Below are 25,517 nucleotides of genomic sequence, written 5' to 3'. Positions count from 1 at the left end.
AAGCAAAACATTCCTCTCACTGTCTTTTTTTCTTGGACAGCGCATGCGTGAGGAGATGGAGGAAATCACACAGCAGCAACTGGTCCATGATAAGTACTGCAAGGAGATGATGGGATTCGGAGCCAAGCCTCGCCACATCACACCCTTCACCAGCTTCCAGTCAGTGCAGCCGCAGCAGTCAAACGCCCTCCTGGGCCTGCTGGGCTACAGTACTCCTCAGGGCTTCCTCAGCTTTGGAGCCACACCGGCACCTGCTAAGAACTCTCTGGTTGAGAGCAGATATTGTCGTGAGCTGATGGAGGACCGATTCGATCAGGTGGATAGGGGTGGGAGAGGGCATTCAGGGATGATTACAGTGATTACCAACATATACGCAGAATTATTTCATGTGCACCTGAGACTACATCCACATTTCTATGTTCTCATTTTTAAATCCATCCCTGCTGCTACTTTTACATCTGCCGTCCATGTTTTGGAGTGCCAGGTTAGTCCAGTTTTAGTTTAAAAACCAAGGCGCTGTGCTTTAATGGCAGAAACGGGGACAGTTGGAATTAATGACACAGTCACCCACATTTTCTCACTGAAGGCAAAGCACAGCTAACATTTACTCTCAGTTCCTCATTCCAGCTCCCGTCAGAATAGTTCCACCTCATTGTGGGTCCAAGGAAATAAATCCTTGCTCTTATATTTCACCATTGCTGTTTCACATTCATAGTATATTCTGTAACTTACTGCAGAGTAGAGAATTTGTTTCCTTTTGACACTGATATGCACACACACCCAGTGTGTTTGTGAAAGGTGACTTGAAATGTGTTTTAGGGTTTGTCAGAACATCAGTGCTATTTTGAGTTTCACAAATCGTATTCCACAAAAGCTTACATGATGTTTTTTGTCCAGGTGTGTCGGTGGGTGCTGAAATACAAGACCAGTAAAAACCCTCTGATCCAGATGACCATCCTCAACCTGCTTCCACGCCTGGCTGCTTTCCAGTCACCTACATTTACAGGTGGGACGAGTTCATGTTTGACCGTCACCCAAGACCCAAGTGAATCTCACACAGTAACCATCTCCCATCTTCTTCGGATTAAATTATTCACTGCTTGTGTGCTAGAACTCAGAAGAGATCCTGACCATCGCTCTTTGGTCTCTGGGTCGATATTAGTGGGTTTTGATGTAACAGAGGACCTGTAAATTCCCCTAGTCTGTTGACATTTGTGTTGTAGCTTGTACAAAGACCTACATAAAGTATGTGTTTAATCTTTTGCATTGTGGTTGCTCCAACCACTGTACAGACCAGTACCTGTCGGACACTATGGGCTACCTGCTGGGCTGTTTGAAGAAAGAGAAGGAGCGGACGGCAGCTTTCCAGGCTCTGGGGCTGCTGGTCGTGGCTGTCAGGGCAGACATTCAGCCGTACCTCACGAAGATCCTGGAGATCATCAAGGCTGCTCTGCCACCTAAGGACTTTGCACACAAGTCAGTAATCAAACACACTATATTATGTCAGCTTGTAGTCTTCAGAAACTGTATATTTATTTTAAAATGACTGCTGTGTGACAGCTCACACAGAGACATAAATGGTGATTAGGTAGTGACTCTGTTTACATGGACACTAATGTTTCAATATTTACCCGATGGAGACAATAGTCTGAGTGATACACTACCAGTTAACAGTATCTGAAATAAATTTGGACAGTTTTCTATAATAAATGTATTATTTTGAGTAGTAAATGCTCTATGGGAGACCTGTTAAAACAAAATGTTGGGATACTGTCAATGAAATGAAAAGAGACTTACCATTACAGTGCATGTTTTTTCTGTGTGCAGGAGGCAGAAGACCATGCAGGTGGATGCCACAGTGTTCACGTGTATCAGCATGCTTTCCAGAGCCATGGGTCCCAGCATCCAGCCAGACATCAAGGAGCTGCTGGAGCCTATGCTAGCTGTGGGCCTCAGGTAGGACAGTGCAGTATTGCCACACTGCTAAATAATTCATCAAAGTTTTACCAATGCATGGATTAAATCTTTTAGCTTGGTATATCTTTATATAGTATATATTCTATTTAGGAACCTTATTTAGCCTTTATATAATCACCTAAATACATAATTTACACATTCTTATTTAAAGTTATATTTGCTGACAACTGCACCAGAACCCACTTCCATGTCCTCATCTAAAGATACAACAATGACATTGAGCGGTTTGTCCCTCTCCTCCTGTTCATCTAGTCCTGCACTGACCGCAGTGCTTTATGACCTGAGCCGTCAAATCCCTCAGCTGAAGAAGGATATCCAGGACGGTCTTCTAAAGATGCTTTCTCTGGTGTTGATGCACAAGCCACTGCGTCATCCTGGCATGCCTAAAGGCCTGGCTCACCAGCTGGCCTCACCGAGCCTCACAAACATCCCTGAGGCAAGTGATGTGGGCAGCATCACACTGGCTCTGCGCACACTAGGAAGCTTTGAATTTGAGGGTAAGATCTTTGAAGAGTCACAGCTTTTAAAAAAAACATTGCGCTTCAAAGCAGGACTGTATTCTTGGGATATGTTATTCTTTGTTGGAATGTCTACAAAAAACAAGAACTGTGTTATATATTTTGTGTACTTATATTTTCCAAAATGTTTCCAACAATGTTCAAACACAGAGAAATCTGTTTCTTTTTGGTCGAAATCTTTCGAGTTCACCCATTTTCTTACTCTGTTTTTATGTGACCAGGACACTCTCTCACTCAGTTTGTGCGCCACTGTGCCGATCACTTCCTGAACAGTGAACACAAGGAGGTCCGGATGGAGGCGGCTCGGACCTGCTCACGCCTTCTGACCCCCTCCATCCACCTGATCAGTGGGCAGATTGTCAGCCAGACAGCTGTGCAGGTCGTTGCTGATGTGCTCAGCAAGCTACTAGTCGTTGGAATCACTGACCCAGGTAAGACATGAAAGTATAATAATGCAGGAGGAAAGGTGTGGTTGTACCGTGTCGATTTGTTAAGTGATGTTTTTTAATGTTGATAATAATATATTATGGTTGCTGAAAATTAGAACTCAAAATAACAATTATTGGAAATTGTGAACAGCTGTAATGGCCCAAGATGTTGTCCCTGTTCCCGGCAGATCCCGATATACGATACTGCGTGTTGGCATCCCTTGATGAGCGGTTTGACACTCACCTCGCCCAGGCTGAAAATTTGCAGGCACTGTTTGTCGCACTGAACGATGAGGTTTTTGAGATCAGGGAGCTCGCCATCTGCACAATTGGACGCCTCAGCAGCATGAACCCCGCCTTTGTTATGCCCTTCCTTCGCAAGATGCTCATCCAGGTAGGAGGCAGCACAACAAGAAGCACAACAGGTGGCACTTTGAGTAGATTCATGATTTGTTATGTTGGAAGGCCCCATTTGGATTTTGTTTAAACACAGTAAATGTAATTGATAACTCTGTCACCTTTTTTTGCATTGTTTGGTATCAGATGTTAATTGAGGTCAGGGTTACAGTCTGCACTTGACCATAAACTTGCCGTAGTAAATCTGCTCATAAATGCTTTTAATCAAGTACAGCACAGCTCTTTTTAGTCTTTTCTTCGTAGGTCAAATCATAAAAACATTTGGTTTAAGACATTGGAGAAATTAACTATTTGTATTATTAATATATTAACACCAGTTTACAAGTTTGCTTATTACATTGTTGAAAATTTTAATATTTTGCCATTTCTTAATTTTGTGCATCTGTCAATACATATTTCCTTTGCTTGTAAAACTTGTTATCTGCTGTTTTAGTCAGCTACCAGTAGAGGGCAGAATAGGCCATGGTATTGTGCACAGCTTAAAAAGTGCAAGTGGTTTCTTTCTTCAAGGCAGTAGAGAGCAGATTCAACACAGAGACTCTTCCTCTAACGCCATAATGCACAGCATGATTTAATCTCATTAAGATTAATTCCAGATGGAGAAGTGTGCGTGTTTTATGTTTTACTCGATTTCGAATTTTGTTGCAGATCTTGACAGAGCTGGAGCACAGTGGTGTCGGCAGGAACAAAGAGCAGAGTGCTCGTATGCTTGGCCATCTGGTCTCCAACGCCCCCCGCCTCATACGGCCGTACATGGAGCCCATCCTCAAGGTACAACTCTGTTACCTGTCCACTGTGAAGGTGTATGAATTCATGAATGTACACCAGATGGTTATATCTGAGGCAAACATGTGCAATGTTGTGTAGTAAGTGCACTTTACCACAGTCCATTACATTCTCATTTCCTTGAGCTTTTTTAATATTTTTCTCATTGTTAAACCTGAGGGCGACATTAGGGTTCATTGGGCTAGGTAACTCTATTCCCTTTCTTTATTTTACAGGCTCTCATCCTCAAGCTGAAAGACACAGACCCCAACCCTGGAGTGGTCATTAGTGTCCTTGCGACCATTGGCGAGTTGGCTCAGGTAAAAATGGACTTTATAATTGTATCATGTATCAATCAAATTTGATTTGTATAGCCCATATTCAGAAATCACAAGTCATCTCATACGGCTTTAACAAGGTGTGTCACCCTCGGCCTTAACCCTCAACAAGAGTAAGGGAAAACTACTAGTTTGACTATACATTCTCCTTTTTGAACCCCATCACTACTACTTGGTTTTAGTACTGCCCTCACATCCCCTCTGAACAGATTCACAGAGAAACTTCAGTAGTACAATAAACACATAAGAAATTCTAAAAATAAATTACCTAATAAAAATTATATTGTCAGAAAATGGGGCTCAGGTCCATAGCAGAATGGTGCATATATTCCATGTATTAGGAATCCAGAGGTAGAGTCCTACCCATGGTTGTGTGTCTCGCTCCGCCCTGTCTGGGTGCTACAATAGTCCTCACAGAGGAGTGTGGAAAGTTGGCTCAGTGTAGGAAGAGCAACTTAATGATGAAACATGTTTCAGAGGAATAAAGGTGTTAAAAGCTAAAGTTAATTTGCTCTTTGGACGTTAACTATGAAACATTGTTCAGAAATTAAAAGAGGAGGACACAAGAAAACATAGAAAATGCAAGTGAACTAATAATGTGGGATTTTAAGGCTAAGACACTGTAGTTAATGTTGCAAAACACCCATCTCCACCCTGACAAATCTGACCCAGGAACTTTGAGAAGAGTGGACTGAAAATAAAAAAGACACAGCTCAAATGTACATGAAGTTTCCAAATAATATGACATATTAGGGGATGAATTGTGGATATAGTCATACAAGATTACTTGTCATATTTATGTAATTTGTTTCCCTTGATGTCAGAGGATACTTTTGACAGAAAATTGGACAGTTATTCACAGTTTTGATTGGTTCTCTTCTGTCTGGGTCGCCAGGTGAGTGGCCTAGAGATGAGGAAGTGGATGGACGAACTTTTTCCTATCATCATGGACATGCTGCAAGACTCCTCCTCATTGGCCAAGCGACAGGTATGTGAAGAAAGTGAATATCTGCCTCATCTGGTTTTAATATTTTATTTTCCTCAGCACTTCTCCAGGTTCTGTTAGATATTTATTTTGATGATACAGTCAATGCACATTTACTTTAGTAAACACAACAGGATATAATATCTGGAATCGTTTTAAGTTGGTCAGAAAGTCAAGAGAACGTTGTGCTTCTGGTATTTCCTGCTCAAACAGGATGGTGTGCCAGGAGTTGAGAAAAGATAGGATTATTCAGAAGTATTATATTATAACTCTTGCAGCATATAAATGGCTGATCAATGAGAGACTTAAAACTAGTTTTGAAATGTTGGAAGGACCAAGCAAACAGAAATAATAGTTGAGATGATTATTTGTATTCAATATGTATCTTTCATTTCTCAAACAAACCTTCAGTAACCCTGTCAGTTTGTTTTTCAATTAAACTCAGGTCACAAACATTGCTTTCATAAATTGTCATTTACTTGGGACAAGAATAATGGGGCTTTACATTATTTTATTTAACTATTCACTGTGCAAGTAATGGTTAAATAACTTCAGAGTATGAACAGTAAACTGGATAAGCTGCACCCTTGCCATACAGAACAAGATGAGCCATAAGAATATGAAAAAAATCCCAATATAGTAACTTTTGTTGCATAATTTATTTAATAGGCACATTTCAATGTGAAGAAAAGTTCATTCTAAACATTTGGTGTCATGCTGTTCTATCTGCGATCAAAGAGGTTCTGCATCTGACTTTTCCATCAGGTGGCACTGTGGACACTGGGCCAGCAAGTGGCTAGTACGGGCTATGTTGTCGAGCCCTACCGCAAGTACCCTTCCCTTCTGGAGGTGCTGCTCAACTTCCTCAAGACGGAACAAAACCAGGGCATCAGGAGAGAGGTATGCACAGGGGCCTCTGCCTTCATTTTCCTCCCAGTCGTCTATATAGAAATGTGAGACTAACGCCGTTGGTCATAGTGACTCAGTATGAGGCCGGAAACCCTACCTGTCAGCATTTAGATTAGATTAGATTAGATTTCTTTATTTATCCACACAATGGGGAAATTCACTTGTTACAGCAATAATAGAAAAACAGAATTAAAATAACAGTGCCGAAGCACAATTAAAAAAAAAAAAGATCACAATATGTACACTACTAAAACTACACATAATAAGAGATCTGCTAAGATCTACTCACATTGACCAGTAAATTATAATCACATGAATACCTACCGTGTGCGGCCATGCACATTTTCAATAGTTATCGGTAGTTATGTGGAACTTTTTCCTAAGTCTTGTGCTCTGATGTAAGTGATAATTTTATAATTTCTTCTGTCGCCTATTAAATTATGTGCGGTTCACAGTGTGACTTGTCACTAAGTTTGGTGTGTGGCACATGGATTCTCATGCAAGTTGTCTCATCTGTTAAATGGATCTGGAATCCCATTGGGCTTATTATCCAATGGCAGTTGTGTGCCCAGTGTAGATTGTCTTTTTTACTTCCTGCCATGACCTCCAGTATTACTTAGTCCCAAATTCAGTAAAACTATATTAATGAAGAAATATCCCACTATCAGATATTATCCCATATAAGCATCAAATACTCACCACCTGCAGGCCTGAAAGATGGCTGTGCTTACTGCTTCCTGAAGTCAACCTGGATTTACAGCACTAACTGTTAATTTCAGCGGAGACTCAGGAACACAAAAGCTTCTCATATATACAATGTACTTCTCTGCTTCTGATGTTTTAATTTCATTTTCATCACATTCCAAATAATCCTCACTTTTCCCCAAAAAAGGGGATAAATATGCAACTTCAACAGAGAGTCAGAGCTCAAATGAAACAATGAAACCTTGTGACTCTAACTGAATGAAAAACATTGACTTAGTTTTTTAATAATCCATATTTTTACTGTGTGTCTTCAACAGGCGATCCGTGTTCTGGGTCTTCTCGGAGCTCTGGACCCCTACAAGCACAAGGTGAACATCGGGATGATTGACCAATCACGAGACGCCTCTGCTGTCAGTCTCTCTGAGTCCAAGTCCAGTCAGGATTCAGGTAGGATCGTGTCACTATTACTTAAGAGTCTTGGCTGTCACATTCCACCAGTAGACCTTCTCTCAGGGTAATGGAGAGTCTCACTGTTTGGGTCTATCAATTGAAGACCTTGGATTTGTTGCTATGATTTTTGAGTCTAATGGAAAGTATTAAAAAAAGTTTGTATATGGAGGACTTGTTATTATTGAGGCCTTGGTCTATAATGGAAGTTTTGAGGAATCTTCAGTTAATGGCCAAGTAAACCACAAGGCAGAGGCTTTATCATTTAATTACCTTATGTTTGTAAGCAAGATCACGCAACAACTGAACAGATTTCCATTAAACTTGGGGGAAGGATGTTGTATAGGTCAGGGAAGAAACATCATACAGATCATTTAACTTTGTTAGATAGTTTTTTTTTTTTTTTTTTACAATTTTCACCAATTTCCCAGCGAATAATTCCAGGATCTTGATGATATCTCTGATTGTGTGTAATTTGGAGTAGCTTGATTGAATTTGGGTGTCTGTTGGGCTGTCAGAGGTATGCGCCAAGTACCATGGTGATTATATGCTGTTTTGTTTGTAGCAGGTTAGGTTATTGTGTTTTTTTAGGAATTAGAAATTCTTTCAAAAGAACGGTGGATTTCCTGTCTCCTTTAAGCCCCGACCATCTCCCACACCACATCTGCATTAGGAAACAAACACAGGCTGTCTCTGCACTAACATCAACACGCCAGGCAGGAAGTGGACAGATCTGGCAGCAGGATGCTTAGATAGTCACACACATCTTAAAGATGGACTGTTAGGTCTTGTATTAGAACAAACAACTTCAGTTTCAAATGTCAAAAAGCGTAACAAGTAGCATTTTTTCATTTTAGAATATCAATGTAAATGTCATTCAGAAAAAGGCATCACAGATGTCAAACCAGACATTTGCAGTCATAATTTGCTGCATCAGTTCTTCTGTGACATTTAGATTGATAATATTCAATAGAAAGAATGTGGGGCTGAAAGATGGATTTACACATTCCAGTTTACACAACATTTTTAAGATCTCTTTCCTTCCAATTCATCTTTACTTTCATCCACACACATACAGTGGACCTTACCACACTGTCTCCCACAAATCGAATTCAATCTATGGCCGTAACAGTGGTTCGCGTGCACAGATTTCGAGTGACAGGTACACAGACTGAAGAGTGAGAGATAAGGGCTTGCGTTTGAGAAAGAAATGAATTGTAGCCACAACTGCAGCTGAAACTATGAGGTCTGACTGTCTGCTTGATCAGTAAAAACCTTTTGGACCATAGAGCAAGCTTGCAGTAGTTCCCAGTAGATCGACAGCGCGAGCAACTACAGATAGCGCTGGACGTGCAAAGTTACAGATCTCATATGTTATCAGGAGGAATGCAAAAAGTTTTATGTTTCATTATGAAACTGTGGTGGGACAAATTAGAAAATGGTTGGCCGTAACAGTCTAGATAATTAATGGAAAACGCTGCATCCATATCCATCTTCACCTCTACCCTCATTCTGTTGCGAGCACATATTTATTTAGCCAAACTGTTTTTCTACAACCTGTAGTTACCCGCCTAACCAGAAGGTCAGTGGTTCGATCCAAGTCTGCCCCATTCTGCATGCCGAAGTGTCCTCGGGCAATATATTGAGCACATATGGATGCACTGTATGATGTGTGTGTGAATGAGGGAAGGGCAAAAACTGAATTGCTAAGCACTATAAATACAGAAAATGTTTACCCAATAATAACATTGGAAAAATGACAACAAGCAACCTACTTCTAAATGTGCCATTGAAACAACAGCAAAGGCATTAACTGCAGCAATGGCCCCAAACATCACCAGAAAGTTACATGCAATGGAGATCACTGACACATCACAATCATCACGACATGGATCCCTACCATTAGTCTGTGAACTTTTACACTGTCAGCAATGTCTTCTATTTCTGCAGGTTCCTGTAACCACTGACTGCCATGTGTCATATGTTGGAGGACCTTTTTTATATATAATGTTTTATGCTTCTCTGAATTGATCAATATTTTATTGTAAAACATTTAATATACAAATCAATTGATATTAACTGGTGTGATCATCCCCTGTTGCATATTGAAACATGAATGCTTCCAAAATATTCCCTCAGTTAGTAATAAGTCAGTGGGTAAAATGCACCATTTAAATCTCAAGAACAATTTTTCTTTAATCAGCATATAATTATTCTTCAGAGTAACTCGATTCATCTTCAAACATCCGACTTGTTGAATCTGGCCCACACAAACCACTGAAATCTTGCCTGGCCAAAAAACCCTTATGGTTATCATGTATGGTTTGGCTGGTTGACATTTTATAAATCAACAGTTCGTTATGAATAGAGTGCAGAGAAGTGATCCGTTTATGTTGTCAAGACAAATTGCGAGTTTTTTATTTTAGCCTGCAATTGAAAAGTCAGCCACAGCTTTTGCTTTGGGTTTGTGATTTGTTGGAGCCTCAATTCTTCAGGATCTGATTTCCGGGCTTGTGTCTGATCTACACCCAGTTAATCCCCAGGATGAGGCCCTGCCAGTTGAGAAAGAAATATTACCAGTTCCCGTCTTTCAAAGAGGAGATATTTAATATAAGGTGATCCACTTTTGACGGACTAAAATCCTCTCTTTGATATATTGCAAATGGTTGACAGCACTATTTTTACGTGGGAGAGTTGATTACTGATACAGCCCTCATTCACTTAAACGCATTACCATACCGGCTGATCATTCATCATCCTATTGCTGTCTGTTAAGTCAATATGTTTGTTGTCATAAACCATCAGAACAACGAATGAAATGGATCTGACAGAACAGAACCACTGAGGCAGCGTCTGTGTGGACAGATGCATTCATGTCCCAGTGCTGTCGATGCGTACCAGGTTTTACATTTGAGTCAGATTCTTTCCCGGCACTCTTCCTGCAACACTGAATTTGAACCCATGGGATTAACTTCAAGATGTCAACCAATGGCTGCCAACTCTGAATTCAGTTAAATTACACACAATTTGTTGACAGTATTAAGCTAGGTTTTTTTCCCACAGCATGAAAGAAATAACACAATGAGGACTTTGTTCTTTTTAGCCACACTAGATGTGGGGTAAAACTCCACCATAAATATTTGCATTCATCCTCTGTTGATGGTGACAAACCACAGAAACGGTCATTATAATTTAAGAGGTTTTTACACACGCCTTATCATGGATGGAAACTTTAAGCAGTTTGTCATCTGCCATTTTTCTCCGGGGGATCTTGAAAATTTATAATAATGGCAATAAAAATGCTAATCCGTCTTTCGTCATGTGAACTGGGTAGGGAGAACGCAGGTCTCCACTTCTCTGGTCTAGTCATGTGTCTCAGTATGTGACCTTGGATGATGTGGTAATAGTTTTACCAGTTTGTTCTCCAGCTAAATGGACTGTGACCAGGATTGGACGCTGTGTATCTGTTGGCGGATTTGTCAGAGTCTGTGTCTGGAGCGCTAGCATCCTTGGCAGCATGTGTTTTGTTATGTGGGAGGTCAGTGGCTGAGCCCATCCTCTCACCTGACTTCAAACAAGACCGACCACGTCACTTCAGAGCACCAGGCTCATAAAACTGAGGACATGATGTGTATTTCTCCTCAGTAAGTGTTTTTCCCACTACCCATCTGAAGCCGGAATTTTTTACCGTACTGCTGCCTCACCTAGCTACGCTGATGCCTGTTTGTGGGCTTAAAAGATAACAGATGTGTAACCATCAATTGCTGACATTATCTAGACTTGCTGAAGGCTGGAATAATAAAAGATCCAACAGAAAAGCTGCTCTCTTACCTATCTGTTCCTAGCCAATTGGTTATGTCTGCTGTCCAGTCTGAGGGGAGACAAGGGGAGCAGCCGAAACTGTACTCCTGCAGAGGGCCAGTGAAACGCTGGAGGCCAGACGTCTGTATTCTCAGATGTCTTGTAAAACCCAGTAGCTCTGCGATGTATGGACAGACTGAAACCATTTGCATTGTCTGTCACGGAAAACGTTTATGAATAAAATGAATAAAAAAAGAATTATGCGTTATTAATGTTTTAAAAAAGGAACCCAACTGTTGCTTGGTATATTTTAAGAAAAACTAGAAAGAAAACAGACAATGTGCTTTCGAAATCTGGGCATGGCTCCCAGATCATGAAGTGTTTCTGAAACGGTGTGTTGCAGATGGCAGCAAACAGATGAATATCTTAAATTCAAGGCTAATAGTGAGATTTATCACGTATTCAGATCAAAATGGCACTATTTAAAAGTAAACAGGCTGTGTAAGCATTGGTGCGCTCCTCCAGGTGGATAAAATCCAACCGAGGAAAGCTGTATTGATTTGTAGCTCCATGAGCTGGTAAACGTATCAGACACCGAAACACTGTCGTTTTTATGATGCCATGGGACGTGAAGTCTGGTGTCTTATACCTCTCATTCAGTGAAAGCAAGGTGAACAAAAGTTTAACTCTGTGTTCCGACTTGGGACCGATCAGGAATGTGAGTTTGCACTGATTTGATTAGAGGTAGAGCCTTGACATATGGTTGGGTTGGGACAGTAGTTGACTTAACTTGGACTCTATCTGAATGACGTGTCTCCACTCTTTACTTGACCAATGCAGCAATCTTATTGACTGGAGGGAGAAGGCTTACATGTTTTAAATGCAGTGCTTACAATCTGAACTCAAACTTGGCACCGAATCCAACACATCATAATAAAAAAACAAAAATGAAACGAAAGTTTGTTTTGGCAAATAAAGTTATTATTCCATCGTTTTTCTTGGGATTTTAACAAGACCAAACACACGGGACACGGTCATCAACTAATGCAATCAAGCTTTGTCTTATTAAAACAAGAGAGAAATAATCTCATTTGATTTGTTGGCCAAAACTAAAACAGAGGTTTGTGCCATAACTGACAGAGGGCTGGCAGCAACAGGCCAAAAATATCGGCTTTCCTCTCCTATCAGCCCATTATTGTTGTCAAAGCTAATAGCCAACACCAGAAGCATTTTCAGCTGTACTTAGTTTGTGGAGAGAAGGTGTTGATCTGGATAGAGAGGGGGGTGGGTCTGGGATGCCATAAATCACTGTTGATATAAAACGTGCACACTGGAGAATTATTGCCTGGCTAATGGCTTCTGAGAATCATGACAGCACAGCCTTCAGTCCTATATATTCACACGCGGTTGGGCCAAAGAAGTTGGAGCTGGAATTTGATTTGTAGTTTTTGAAACCAACTGCAATACTCGTGATGGTTTGGCCGCATTTAAAATAACAAAAAACAGAAGCCCTTTAAATGTGCAGCTTTTAGTCCTGAGAATGGAGCTGGAGGCGTTCTTTTAACATCTAACTATAGAAAGGGATCATTGCTGCTTACTGGCACGTGTCCTTGCTTCACATCGTAAATTAAAACTAAAACTTCCCAGCTACAACCAAAAGTCAACCACTTTTTCTCATTTTAATCAGGGGCTAACACTAAAATAAAAAACATTTAAGCTATTATTATCAACTAATGTATAAGAAGTTCTGTAATGCATTTAAACAGCAGGGATACCCATCATTGCTTCTATTAGATAAATGTAGATATTCAATCTGTAATTTCTGTAATTCTTAAATGTATATAATGAGAAAAATATAGTTTGGTTTCTAATCAAGGTTCAAGGATTCGGAGGGGCAATTACCTCTACCTAGTAGTTCTTTTTTGCTGTTAAATTTTCAACCAGAACTGTATCAGGGGGTGGATCCAGGATTCTGTTTTTCTTTCTTTAATGTCGTGAGAAAGGGTGTTTTTAGGGCATTTTCAACTATTTCCCCTCAGAAACTAAATTATTAATATTGATGAGATAAAATAAGCATATCTATGGGGAATTATATGAGTGTTTTCGGTGGAATTCATTCAAAAGCTCTCCGAGTGACAGGCACACAAACTATACACTTGCAGTTAAGCGCAAAGTTGCAGCTGAAGATTTTTGGGGATGGAAACATCTTTTATGGACTAATAGCTCTGTACATGGCAATAAAATCCAGCAATTTAGCAAAGCACCACGTTAGAGATATCTTATGTTACTGCAAGAAGTGTAAGGCTATGTTTAAAAATAAAATAAAACATTATTATACCTGTGTTACAATGTGGACAAATTACAATGTGGCGGGCATTACAAGTCTAGCAAGGATGGATGTCCATGTCTCATTTGGGGCGACTTGATTGAATTTAAGAGGATTGCATGTTGACGGTACCTGAGACTAGATGGGAGCATGGTGAACTCCTTGAACAGGGGGTGGCTAGGATCCAGTGTAATTGACTGAGCCCTTTTCAAGGTCCTAATCCTGACTGATTATACCTTTTTAAGAAATACTTAGTGTTTAGTTAATACTAAATGTGGACATGGGAGTGGCTTGTGATGAGCACTGTTTCATCTTTGAAGATGCAGCATTTGGAGGAAAGCAAAAGAGTTAATGAAGCAGTCCTGGTAATCTGGTTTATCACCAGAATGCTTACCTTAGATATTTGACAAAGTAGGATATACTTTCTCATTGGCTTGTTGCCCACCACATAATAGTTTCGGCCACAAGACTGAGAAGTGTTGTGTGATGAGTTACTAATAAGCTCCTCTATTTTGTCTACCTCTCAGCCGATTACAGCACCAGTGAGATGCTAGTGAACATGGGAAACCTGCCTCTGGATGAGTTTTACCCAGCCGTGGCAATCGTCACTCTGATGCGCATCCTGAGGGACCCTTCACTGTCCAACCACCATACGATGGTGGTCCAGGCTGTCACCTTCATCTTCAAGTCTCTTGGCCTCAAGTGTGTCCAGTTCCTGCCGCAGGTCATGCCCACTTTCCTCAATGTCATCCGGGTGTGCGATGCCAGTATCCGTGAGGTAGGTAGCTCTATAGAATACAAAATAAGAGGCCGTCTGGTAGATTTGTTTTATATTATTTACCTTGTTTTAATAATCAAATGTACTCTCTTTGTTGTCTGTGCTCTTCTTGCCCTGCAGTTCCTCTTCCAGCAGATGGGAATGGTGGTGTGCTTTGTGAAGATCCACATCCGTCCCTACATGGACGACATCTTCACCCTCATCAGAGTGAGTAGCTCTGTCAACCCCCCCCCCCCCTTCTTCCTCCTCCTCCTCACCTAAATCCCTAAACACTAATCATCCACCCTCTTATTTTCTTGTGAGTCAGACAAACAGCTGCAAACTCTTAATTGCACTCAGTTTTGCTCTGTACTTTCCTCATTAGAAGTAAACGCGTTCAGTGCCCCTGGATGAAAGTCTGGCCCTGTGTCGCACATCAAAACACATCATGTGTGGTAGTTAACTGTCAAGATTGGAGCGGCTGTGGAACTGAGACAATGAGAAAATCATGTTATTTATGTTTGGTTAATATTCTTTAGTTTCGCCCTTTTACCGTTCCTTATTGTTTAAGACGACATATTTTAACTGCTGTGCTGAATTCAGCTCGGATTTTCACTCATGTTGTTTGATTCATTTCTAAGAGACAACCGGTGATGACCCCTGACATTCATTCATATCACATGCAGTGCAGTAACTGCTATAGCCTCTGCACTTGCCCAGCACATAATTACACAGCAAGGTACAAACTTTGACTGTCCTTGTGTTGGAATCTAGGTTGCACTGTTACCAACGCTTTTGCAATGGCTGTAACTCCTCCTGGAGAGAAGCAATTGAGAGAACTGGACCAGTGCGCCTCAAATCCGTCTGAGTTAATAAATGGCGAGTGAAACAAAGAATCTATTCATTTTAGCTCCAGATCAGCTACTGCATCCAGATGAGAGGGCTGGAATAACCATTCAGGATGTACACTCACTTGCACTCTAGTCAGCTGCCATGGGGAGAGGGAGAGAAAGAGAGAGAGGGAGGGGGGAGCAGCAGGAAGTTGGGGGCTGCTCGTAACCTCTGGTCACTGACAAAACACCTCCACCAGATCTCGCAGCTGAGGCCCACTGACTGATTGACGTGTTGCGTGACTTCCAGTCTTGCACCTTAACTCCAATTGTCATTATGTCTACTGTAAACAGAAGCCGTACCTTGACTTTCCAAATCGTTGTCACGTGCCACACAGAGCGGTGATGTCAAACTCAGTGGACAGGAAATAGTCTCCATTCCTGGCTCTCAATGTATTGTGAGGCTCCCTCGCTCGTCTGTTGCACACGATCGCTGAGTGAAGTCTGTCTTAAGTTCTCTCTCACACTCGCCTTGTCGTTGGAAAAACATTTTTACACAATTCCCCGGGCCAGTACAAACTAAGCACTGAATCAAAACAAAGGTGAATGAGGTGTTGCTGTGTGCCGAGCGCTTAGCATGTACACTCCCAATCTTGTAAAATTTAAATGGAGAAATTGGACTCTCGGTTTAAGGTAAGTCTTATATGCCTATTACTTAAGGAAGTGTTGGTTTTCTGAACCTGTTTAGTGTACATTTGTAGTGCACTACATTACATTTCTTAACTAAACATAACCAGTAGAGAGGTACTGGGTTCATCTATATCCAAAGGAAATACCCCATATATGATATTGCTGTAATGAATAACAACACACTATTATGTTCTGTGCTGTAGGAGTACTGGACACCAAACAACCCCATGCAGAACACCATCATCCTTCTGATCGAGCAGATCGTGGTGGCCCTGGGTGGAGAGTTCAAGCTCTATCTCCCTCAGCTTATCCCACACATGCTGCGTGTCTTCATGCACGACAACAGCAACGGACGCAGTGTTACAATCAAGGTGAGTGAATGGTCCAGACGACAAAATCGCCAATTCTGCTGTGCAATTATAAGGTTACATCCGGAGGAAGTGGGACGTTGTGGAAATTAATCCAGAAAGAAAAATGTAGATCACAGAGCTGACGCATCTTAAAACAAATTACTCTCAAAACGTAAGAGCTTAATTCATTAATTATTGCCTTGAAGAGGAGTAAAGCTGCCATCTATGCCCATGCAGCAGAGAACAGAGCAGTAACAAAAAGTTAAAAGTCTTTTGAACATAATTTCAACTAAATCAAACTGCATATGGGTGGATGACATAACGCATGATTTTTCTGTAATTAAGTGTGAATGCTTATTTAGATGCATTTTACCACTTAAACAACACATGGATGTGAGGCATATTATGGTACTTTGTTTTAAACTTATGATTTTGTATGAAATATCTGTTATGTTTTGATTACATTTTAACATGAATACACGAAATGTCCTGCGGTGTGACCGTAACATAGGTGGAGCATTAAACTTACATATTAACAAAATAAACCAGAAATATCTGGAGCAGCTAATGTTTGCCTTGGCATTATATTGTATGTAATGACTTTATTAATATTAGGTTTTAATATGCACAAAACTAGTATATTAGTATTTCAGCAAAATAACTTTCGTAACACAAATGCTATCCTGTGGCGTGACATGGAAAATCTGATTTTTGAAATGGCGGTTACATGGACAACTATAGGGGTCCTTAGTTTATACCTCTACCAGGTGAGTTTTAACCTCTGATTAATTTCATAAATTTCACTCTTTCTGTCAGACAATGAATGTCATTTTTTGAGAGTCCTGTAGTGTGACGGCAGTAGTTCAAAATTTTTAAAAAATATATTTTTTAAATTAAACATATTAAGGTTAAAACGGTGTTATTATTCAGTTAGCATAATAGCTAAGGTCAGTCTTGTATAGCAATGACTCAAAAGGGCCACAAGGATGAAAATGTCCTGTGGTGTGACGGCCCTGTCCTTTGGTGATTGTCATTCTGAAAGAGTACTTCTTAAACTTTAAACATACCTGATTTGTACTTGAAATCAATAATCGTAAAATACTTTAATTTTGTCATTGTGACATGTCACACCGCAGGACAAATTGTGGCTGAAGCTATAAGAAAAGCTTTAAAAATAATGAAATTATACCAATAAAATTACACAAAATACTACACAAAATTCTACAAAAGATCCAAGGAACACTAGCAGTTAAAAAAATCCAGCATTTGAACATTACAATATCATACAACTGTAATCCTCATTAGAACTTTATTTAAAAAAATAACTGTTTCACCCTTATTTGTCAACTACCCATATATCAATAGAGAGACTCCAGTGTGTTATTTTTATTATTGCCCTCCCTTCTTACTGGATCAGGTTACATGTCCTTGAGCAATGCAGCATTTTCCATATTGTTGAGTCATTGTAGATTTCTCACTGAATAATTGAAGTGGTTGCCTTACATCAAACCTCATTTCCAACTCTCTCTTTCTAACTCACAATTTTGGCAGTTGTTAGGCCCTGTCGGATTATGTTTCATAATGCTTTGAAAAATCTGCATAGCAACCAGGGAGTTTCTGAGGCCTGAATGCCGCGACTTGTGGAAACGCTGCTGGCCCCATTTTAGTTTGAAATCCGTGTGGATGTGTTTGAGTCTGGACGAGCAGAAACTCAGACTTTTGGAAATGACTCGTACTTCCATGCTTGTTTCCTGATTGTATCTTAGCCATCACAACAAATCCTTCCCTGTTTCCTCATGCTGGTTTCATGGGACCCTTTTCCAAAATAAAACACCAGCCTTGTCCACCAGTGTTAGCAATTGCAAGTGCTGCTAGAACTTACTCTCAGTAACAGGTCGAACTCGTCATCGATCCAATCAAAGAAATCCCTGCTCTTGTTTTTCACCATTTCTGTTCCTTGTTCTCTGTATTTTTCGAGGGGACAATCTGCTTCCTGTTAACATCGGCAAATTAACATCAGGTTGTGGTTGGTTTTTGACAAAAAAACAGAATGTCTGTCAAGTTCAGGTTTGGTTCAGCTTACTTTCCCTCTGGCTTTGTCGGTTGCACACATAAAATTGTGCACCCACTACTATGGATGGAGATCATTGTGAATGAATGGCAATTTTTTTCCGTTTTGCTGTCTTAAAATAAAAAAACTTGTAGTATTTTCTTTTTCCAATCCTTTTCTGAGGGCCTCTTTTTGTAACCCCCCACTATTCATAAGCCAAATATTAATCAGGAGACACTGATTGGCAAAGCAGAGATCAACTCTTAAGTGCCTGGGATCAGATTTCCTCTCATTGACCTCCCGCTCAGAAAATATTGCTCCTGCATATAATACAAGCAGCTGTGCAGGGGGTCTGTAGTTTGGCTGCAGTGGGTGCAGGTTTGTGACAGAGGTAAGTGCCAGTAAAATGTTTGATGAAATGCTGTTAAAGTTGTTAATGTGTGTTGTTGTGAGCATAGTAGTCATGCCAGCAGCAGTGGTTTGTGTACAGCCCAATTCACATTATTCCCTTTTTCCCCTGCTCTTGGCTGCACCACACAAAATAAATTGTGCCAGGTGGAGTTCTGTCTGAGTGGGCCTTCAGAATTCTCCCAACAGGACAAACTCTGTGCAAGAGAAAGATGCACAGGGAAGAGTAGAGATAACTTACACATTTAGATGTGCTTGTAGTCTGTGCAACATCTTCTGTTATTGATTGTCTTGAGTCTTTTTTTAACATATTGCTAACTTGAGACTGAAACATAGTATAAGAGAGGTGTAATAGAGAAGTCGAAGTTTAGTGTCCACATTCAATAATGACTTTTAAATGTTAATATGCACGTCATAGTATTAAATGGTTCTTAATGTGTCACATAACTTTTTCTTCTTTAGAGTTAGAGTTAGCCCCTCAGCTTAGTTTGACATTTGACAGCTGTTCGTATTAATGGGGTAAGGTGACACATTGTGTGGAGAAAGTCCAGTCATTAGATTAATAAAGTCGAATCTCAGATTGGCGTTACTTGAGTAGATAATTTAATCTTATCAGCACTGCCAAGAGGAGTGAGCGCCATACAAACAGTAGACCCATCACTTCACACTCATTTAGGAAGTACAGGAGCTCGGATCACATTTAAATTATTGTGGCACTGCTTTCTATTCATGGTTTTCATCATTATCCATCAAAGCCACTCAGGTCTAAGCCGTTCTCTTGTAATACAGCAGTTCAAAGACAGTATAGAACTGTAGCTGACACACTCTCCTGTTTCAGCAGCTGCTGCCAGTGGTTGTCAGGGTTTTCCTTCAAACCCTAAATCATGCTTTTGGTGAAGACCACAAAAACAGAATCATAAGGAGCCGGGTCATCTAGTGCTCTCTCCTCTGGTGCTGTGTTGTCTCAGAGTCTGCAGTATTAGATAACCCAACAGCCCACGGTCTGGATAGCCTATAACTAAGTCTGGAGTCTAATTTCAAGTGCAGGATGGGGGTCTTGAATAGGGGGACCTGAGAATCGGGTTACGTTCTAGTCCAAAGGAGAAGAAAAGAAAAACATACTTCCATCATTTATGGGGCTGCTCTCTCCAGCCTCCACTACCCCACAGCACACATGCTTGTACACCTCCACCTCTGCTTCCGGCTGTCTCGCCGTTTTCAATCTAGACATGCGGTTAGAGGTATGAGGAAAGTGCAGAAGCAGTCATGGTGTGTGATGAGGCCTGGGGTAGATTTGTTGGCTGCAACATACGTCATCCTTCAAGACCACCGTCTGTTTACGTACACTGCTCACACATGGTGCACACACGATGGCTGCCATTACACTAGAGCTCAGACACCTTTTCACAAAACGGCCACAAAACAATGTTAACGTTGTCATTTAAGGGGTATTATGGACAGCTGGCTGCCTGGATGGAAATGGCCCTCTGAAGACTGTTTCCCCCCCGCTGTTTCATCTCTGAATCTAGGACTTTATGTTCAGACTCGCTTTAAAATGCCTGTGCCAAAATCAGACTTGGTGTCACCCTGTTAGACATTATATTAAGAGTTTCCGCTGTGCTCAGGACAATCTGTTTTATATTTATTACATTGACTAATCATAAGGAGGAGGGTCACACTCAGTGATGAATAGTCACTTTATTTATCTTTCGGCATACATCATTGTTTTCAGCTCATATTTCCTCATGACCCATTGCACAGGTAATGTCACGATAACATAAGCCCCCATTTGTTTTCCATTAAGTTGTGCTGCTAATTTTAATTGTCTTGTGTAGTGTTGGGTGATGCCCAGTGCATCGGCTATTGACAATGTTCATATGGAAAGATCTGGATGGATGTTGTCATAGGGGGCACCTTGACCCTTTGCTCAATTCTAATCTTGATTATATGAATAATTTATGCATTAAGTTCTACAACCAGATTGTTAGAAGAAAGTGATCCTCTACTTAGTTAGTTAGAAAGGTCACCGACAAACTATGCCTTAAAGCAAACTTACCCTGGGCATGTGATAGGGCTACTGCTCTGAATAGATGTTGTCACCACATTTCTCTGGTGACTGTTCACACTGGATTGGTTGAAGGAGAACTATAGATTAAGTTTCACTATAATAGTCAGCGTTCAGTCTATGTTCGTAACGAATAAGAGAGAGAACCACATTGCATGCCACTAGCAGGTCACACAACTGCAGCTTGAACTCCGAGGTCTAACTGCATGGATGTAAAGTCATTATGGGTCATTGCTTGAGCTCGCAGTAAACAGTGCTGCGAATAGTTCTCAACACACCTATACATGCATCAACTGAGCACAAATACCTAGTTAGAGTTATCTTATGTTATTATGAGAGGTGTAAAATACGTGTTGGTTCATACTTCGTGCATGTTCAGGCTGACATGCCCTGGCATACTCAACAGTAGGTTCCCAGCTGGAATCAAACCAGGGATACCAAGTTTACATCCATCTAATATACATGCATGTACTTGTAATACAGTATTCTATGACTGCAACTACAAATACATTGTATGTTTCAGTTTTGTGGCTCCACTGCACTTTCTATTGTATTTAATGGTCTTTCATTTTCATTCATCGGCTCATTGTTATCCAGGGCTTTCCTGGAAGGCTGGCATGTTCATTATGCCAGTACTTTGCCAGCAAATAAAACCCCATCCGGATTTCCTTTAAGAATACCTGAAGGAAACGATTTAGCCTTAACAGCAAACTCATTAAAATGAACTGCTCATGTTAATTGTTGCGGTATGTGGGACTGAGCACTGTGTGCTTTATTTTGCAGCTGCTGAACGCCATCCAGCTGTTTGGCGCCAACCTGGACGACTATCTCCACTTGCTGCTGCCTCCCATTGTCAAGCTGTTTGATGCCCCTGATGTGCCCCTGCAGGCCCGCAAGTCAGTACTACACATGGCTGTCCCCGTGCTCATGTATCTGTAGTAGGATCTAGTAAATGGTTAAAATACATTTTCAATGGAATCTTCAGTGGATTTTATTGTTTGATGTATTAGTGTATCTTCTAAACATAATTTAAGTTGTTTAAGGGTGCTCAGTAAAGTGCATACATCCGTACAACTGAAACTTTAAATTCAATCAAGTTGCACCAAATTTCTCACATCTGTAGATATCGGTTTCTTATTATCACAGTATTTTTCCCCCCCATCAAGATCCATGAGATAATTTTCTGGGAAATTGGTAAAGATTTCAAAAAGAACCAATCTTGCAATGTTAAACAATGTGATTTAAATGGTTCCTTCTTGGCCCTTTTCCCAGGTTTAGTAGTTATTAAATAAATCTGCTGAAAAACTAGCATTTACCAACAGACAGGGGTGAAAACATAAGCTCCTTTTTGCTAGAATGAAACTAGACCGTTCCTGGGACACTGAAAAGAAGAGCTTGGATAGTATAATTGTTTACATCCCAACATTTGTATGTTGGAATGTAGTTGGGCTTTCTAGTGTTTAAGCATAGCTAGGCTATTTATCTGTTTTTTCTCTGTGTGGCTCAGGGTTTCCTTGGAGACACTCGACCGGCTGACGGAGTCCCTGGACTTCACAGACTATGCTTCACGCATTATCCACCCAATTGTTCGGACACTTGACACCACGCCTGAGCTGCGTTCTACCTCCATGGACACCTTGTCCTCGCTTGTTTTCCAGTTGGGCAAAAAGGTAACTGTAGCCGTCCCCTGGGCTCCCTTTTAGATGTAGCTATTATTCAGTAGGCTACTTACAGCCTCCCCACTGTTGGCCCCAGTCTTTATTACTTCCTGCCAGACTGCTGTCATTGGCCATTTGGTGGTGGGGCGTAGTGTTTATGAGCATGGATGAGGTCATATTTAGCCCTCCCTCCCCTCCCCGTGCCGCCCCCTCCCTTATCCTTAAACCATCCTATCGTTTTCAGGTGTAACCTCAGAGGCACCAGCCTAAATGCATGCGATGTCTGGCAGCGTGTGTACAGGCGGAGCTTTTGATCAAGGACGGATGGCGGTTAGATACAAGTGCAGTATTGCACGATACTCAGTTATTTGGCTCAGGATGAGGGTAAAGGGGTAGAGAGAATAAACCACACAAAGCAGACATACACCCCTTTATTTACACTCCTTTGCTTCCCTCCTATTTTCAGTATCAGATCTTCATCCCCATGGTGAACAAGGTGATGCTGAAACACAGGATCAACCATCAGCGTTATGATATACTCATATGTCGCATTGTTAAGGTAAGTCACAGTCAATATATCCAAATCAATTGATACTACACACATGTTCAACATGACTTCATGAGCTTTTGTTCTTTGCCTCTTGCCCAGTCAGGTGCAAAACAGTGTAATCCTTCACGACACATGGCCAAGCAATACATTACATTACAATAAATAAACATTTATCATGAACAGTACCCCATGAGCAAGTCATTACTGTGTGCTGTTTATCAACAGTTTTCCCCCCAGGAAGGAAATGCACTTGTACATTCTCAAAACACTTTTGAGGCATGAATCAAACACTTAGTCTGTGTGTGGGCTCTGTGTGTGTGTGTGTGTGTGTGTGTGTGTGTGGCCTGTGTTTGTGCGTGTGTTTGTTGCCATTATAGGGTTACACTCTGGCAGAAGAGGAAGAGGACCCTCTAATCTTCCAACATCGCCAGCTTCGTGGTAACCAAGGCGATGCTCTGGTCAGCGGACCAGTGGAGGCGGGGCCTATGAAGAAGCTCCATGTCAGCACTACGGCACTTCAAAAGGTCGGAAGGGGAAATATATATTCTTATGTCCACTGGCATACTGTGGTTGTTTACTCCACTTGCTATTGTGTATTGTAAACAGTCCGGTGTACAAGCCCATAGTTTACTTGTGGTGATGACATACAGATCAACAAACTAAACTGCTCACAAAATAAAAAAAACTAGAACAGATGAGCAGATGAACACAATGTATGCCAATTCATCCCTGCAGGGCACACAGTGTCATGAATGGTTTGAATAGTATGACAATGATGTGAATCATAGGTCTGTTTGGCCACAGTCACCAGATCTCAGCCGAGTTGAATGACTATGGGAGATTCTTGCCACATCATTCCCCACTACAATTATCAATCCTGCCTAATAGGCACTCTTTTGGAAGAATGCTCTTCCATTCTTATTTGATGACCCGCAGCAAGAGCTCTGTGTGCAACTCAGACAGATCATCCCACACACATGAGCTGGAGAAACTTAGCTGCTCCCACGTAGTTCCCATTGACTTTAGTGAATCAATGATTTCTGTCTCTTTGCAGGCTTGGGGCGCTGCCAGGAAGGTGTCCAAAGACGACTGGCTGGAGTGGCTGAGACGCTTGAGTGTCGTCCTGCTCAAGGAGTCGTCCTCCCCAGCCCTGCGATCGTGCTGGTCTCTGGCTCAAACCTACATTCCTCTCGCCAGGTACACCACCTCTGTCACGTCCTTCTCACTGCTGAAATTTTTATTTGTATCGTGTCATTAATGCTCACCTTTCATGACAAACCACAACAACTGAAAGTAAATATATATACAGCAGCTTAAGGAGGTTTTCAGATAACTTCCCTATGTTCATTTTATGTGATGTAGATGTGGTTGGTTATAGTGCATAGATGTGCAAAAATAAATTCCATCCATTCACAATCAAAACAAAGTGTTTTTAATACTTTCTTGAGCCACTGAACATTGATCAGCCACAACATTAAAACTGGTCAGTAATGTGATTAAAATTTTATATTTTCAATTATTTTCCACTTCGTCAGGGCTTGACTATGTCAAACATAACAGAGATAAGAATTCAGAGCTCTTAGGAGTTTGATTGGCCAGTATTGAGCAAAGTAGTGAAATATCAGCTGCTGTTACTGAGCTGCTGCATTTGAAGGTGCTCAGTTACCAGCAGTACAAAACTGATGTCATTAGCTACTAGTTTCCAGATGTGACTGTACAAAAAAAAGTACAAATTTAATGTTGCATCACACTTTGTAACTTTGTTTAAAATGATGTGTGTTTGGCCCTCAGGGACCTGTTCAACGCTGCCTTCCTGTCGTGTTGGTCTGAGCTGAGTGAGGACCAGCAGGATGAGCTCATCCGCAGCATAGAGTTAGCTCTCACCTCCCAGGACATCGCAGAGGTCACACAGACTCTGCTCAACCTGGCAGAGTTCATGGAGCACAGTGACAAGGTCAGCAGTGACCTGCAGCAGCACCACAGATTCACTGGGATACACTTTAGACAGGGGGGTTGCGCACATCCTGTTTTATTCGGCTGATCTCAGGTCTGCATCTCAAGTGATAGTTTTTAAAGCTAGCTCTTTCTAAATTCTACTTGAAAGCGCTGACAAGCATGCCCACCCATCTTGAGTCTACAAGGGTTAGATGTTATACATAGTACAGATGACTCAACAATGATTTATCTGTTGTTGAGCTTTTTATACCAACTCTTCCAGCTCCTTTCATGAACATAAAGTGCAGTTGACGTGCATGACGTAACACAGAATACAAGATGTTGAAAATATGCTTCGGTGTGTTTTCAGCGGGCAAAGCAGCAGCCTCGCTCATCTGTTTTTCCGAGCCCAAGTTTTATCTTCCATCGCCATCATCTGTAGTCTAAATTGTGCATGAGAGCTTTCAACGAGTAGGTGAATTATATTTTGCATCTGCCAGTGAGTCATATGGTGAACCAGATGCAAAGTGGAGTTCGTGATTGCTAGTAACAGAACCTGCATTGTTGCTCTGTAAATGTATCAGTGCAGCAACTAAAGAAACCACCCA

The 25,517-nt window shown here is 41.1% G+C and overlaps 1 protein-coding gene across 2 annotated transcripts in view; it reads left to right on the top strand.

Annotated features, from left to right (window-relative positions):
* mtor (mechanistic target of rapamycin kinase) overlaps positions 1-25,517 on the top strand; it is a 90,958-nt gene that overhangs the window by 3,513 nt on the left and 61,928 nt on the right. For both annotated transcript variants that reach the window (XM_053424464.1, XM_053424463.1), the window contains exons 7-27: positions 41-316; positions 898-1,006; positions 1,293-1,476; positions 1,828-1,956; positions 2,230-2,474; positions 2,717-2,926; positions 3,112-3,317; positions 3,989-4,111; positions 4,342-4,425; positions 5,339-5,431; positions 6,194-6,328; positions 7,360-7,489; positions 14,144-14,394; positions 14,515-14,601; positions 16,097-16,264; positions 21,550-21,662; positions 22,274-22,436; positions 22,891-22,983; positions 23,352-23,498; positions 24,029-24,171; positions 24,766-24,928. In XM_053424464.1, the coding sequence (XP_053280439.1) occupies positions 41-316; positions 898-1,006; positions 1,293-1,476; positions 1,828-1,956; positions 2,230-2,474; positions 2,717-2,926; positions 3,112-3,317; positions 3,989-4,111; positions 4,342-4,425; positions 5,339-5,431; positions 6,194-6,328; positions 7,360-7,489; positions 14,144-14,394; positions 14,515-14,601; positions 16,097-16,264; positions 21,550-21,662; positions 22,274-22,436; positions 22,891-22,983; positions 23,352-23,498; positions 24,029-24,171; positions 24,766-24,928 (3,252 nt within the window). The remainder of the gene's footprint in view (positions 1-40; positions 317-897; positions 1,007-1,292; positions 1,477-1,827; positions 1,957-2,229; positions 2,475-2,716; positions 2,927-3,111; positions 3,318-3,988; positions 4,112-4,341; positions 4,426-5,338; positions 5,432-6,193; positions 6,329-7,359; positions 7,490-14,143; positions 14,395-14,514; positions 14,602-16,096; positions 16,265-21,549; positions 21,663-22,273; positions 22,437-22,890; positions 22,984-23,351; positions 23,499-24,028; positions 24,172-24,765; positions 24,929-25,517) is intronic.

Source organism: Pleuronectes platessa, chromosome 6, assembly GCF_947347685.1.
Source record: "Pleuronectes platessa chromosome 6, fPlePla1.1, whole genome shotgun sequence".
Taxonomy (NCBI): Eukaryota; Metazoa; Chordata; class Actinopteri; order Pleuronectiformes; family Pleuronectidae; genus Pleuronectes; species Pleuronectes platessa.
Note: the sequence above shows the minus strand (reverse complement) of the source record. Positions and strands in the feature narration are given on the sequence as shown.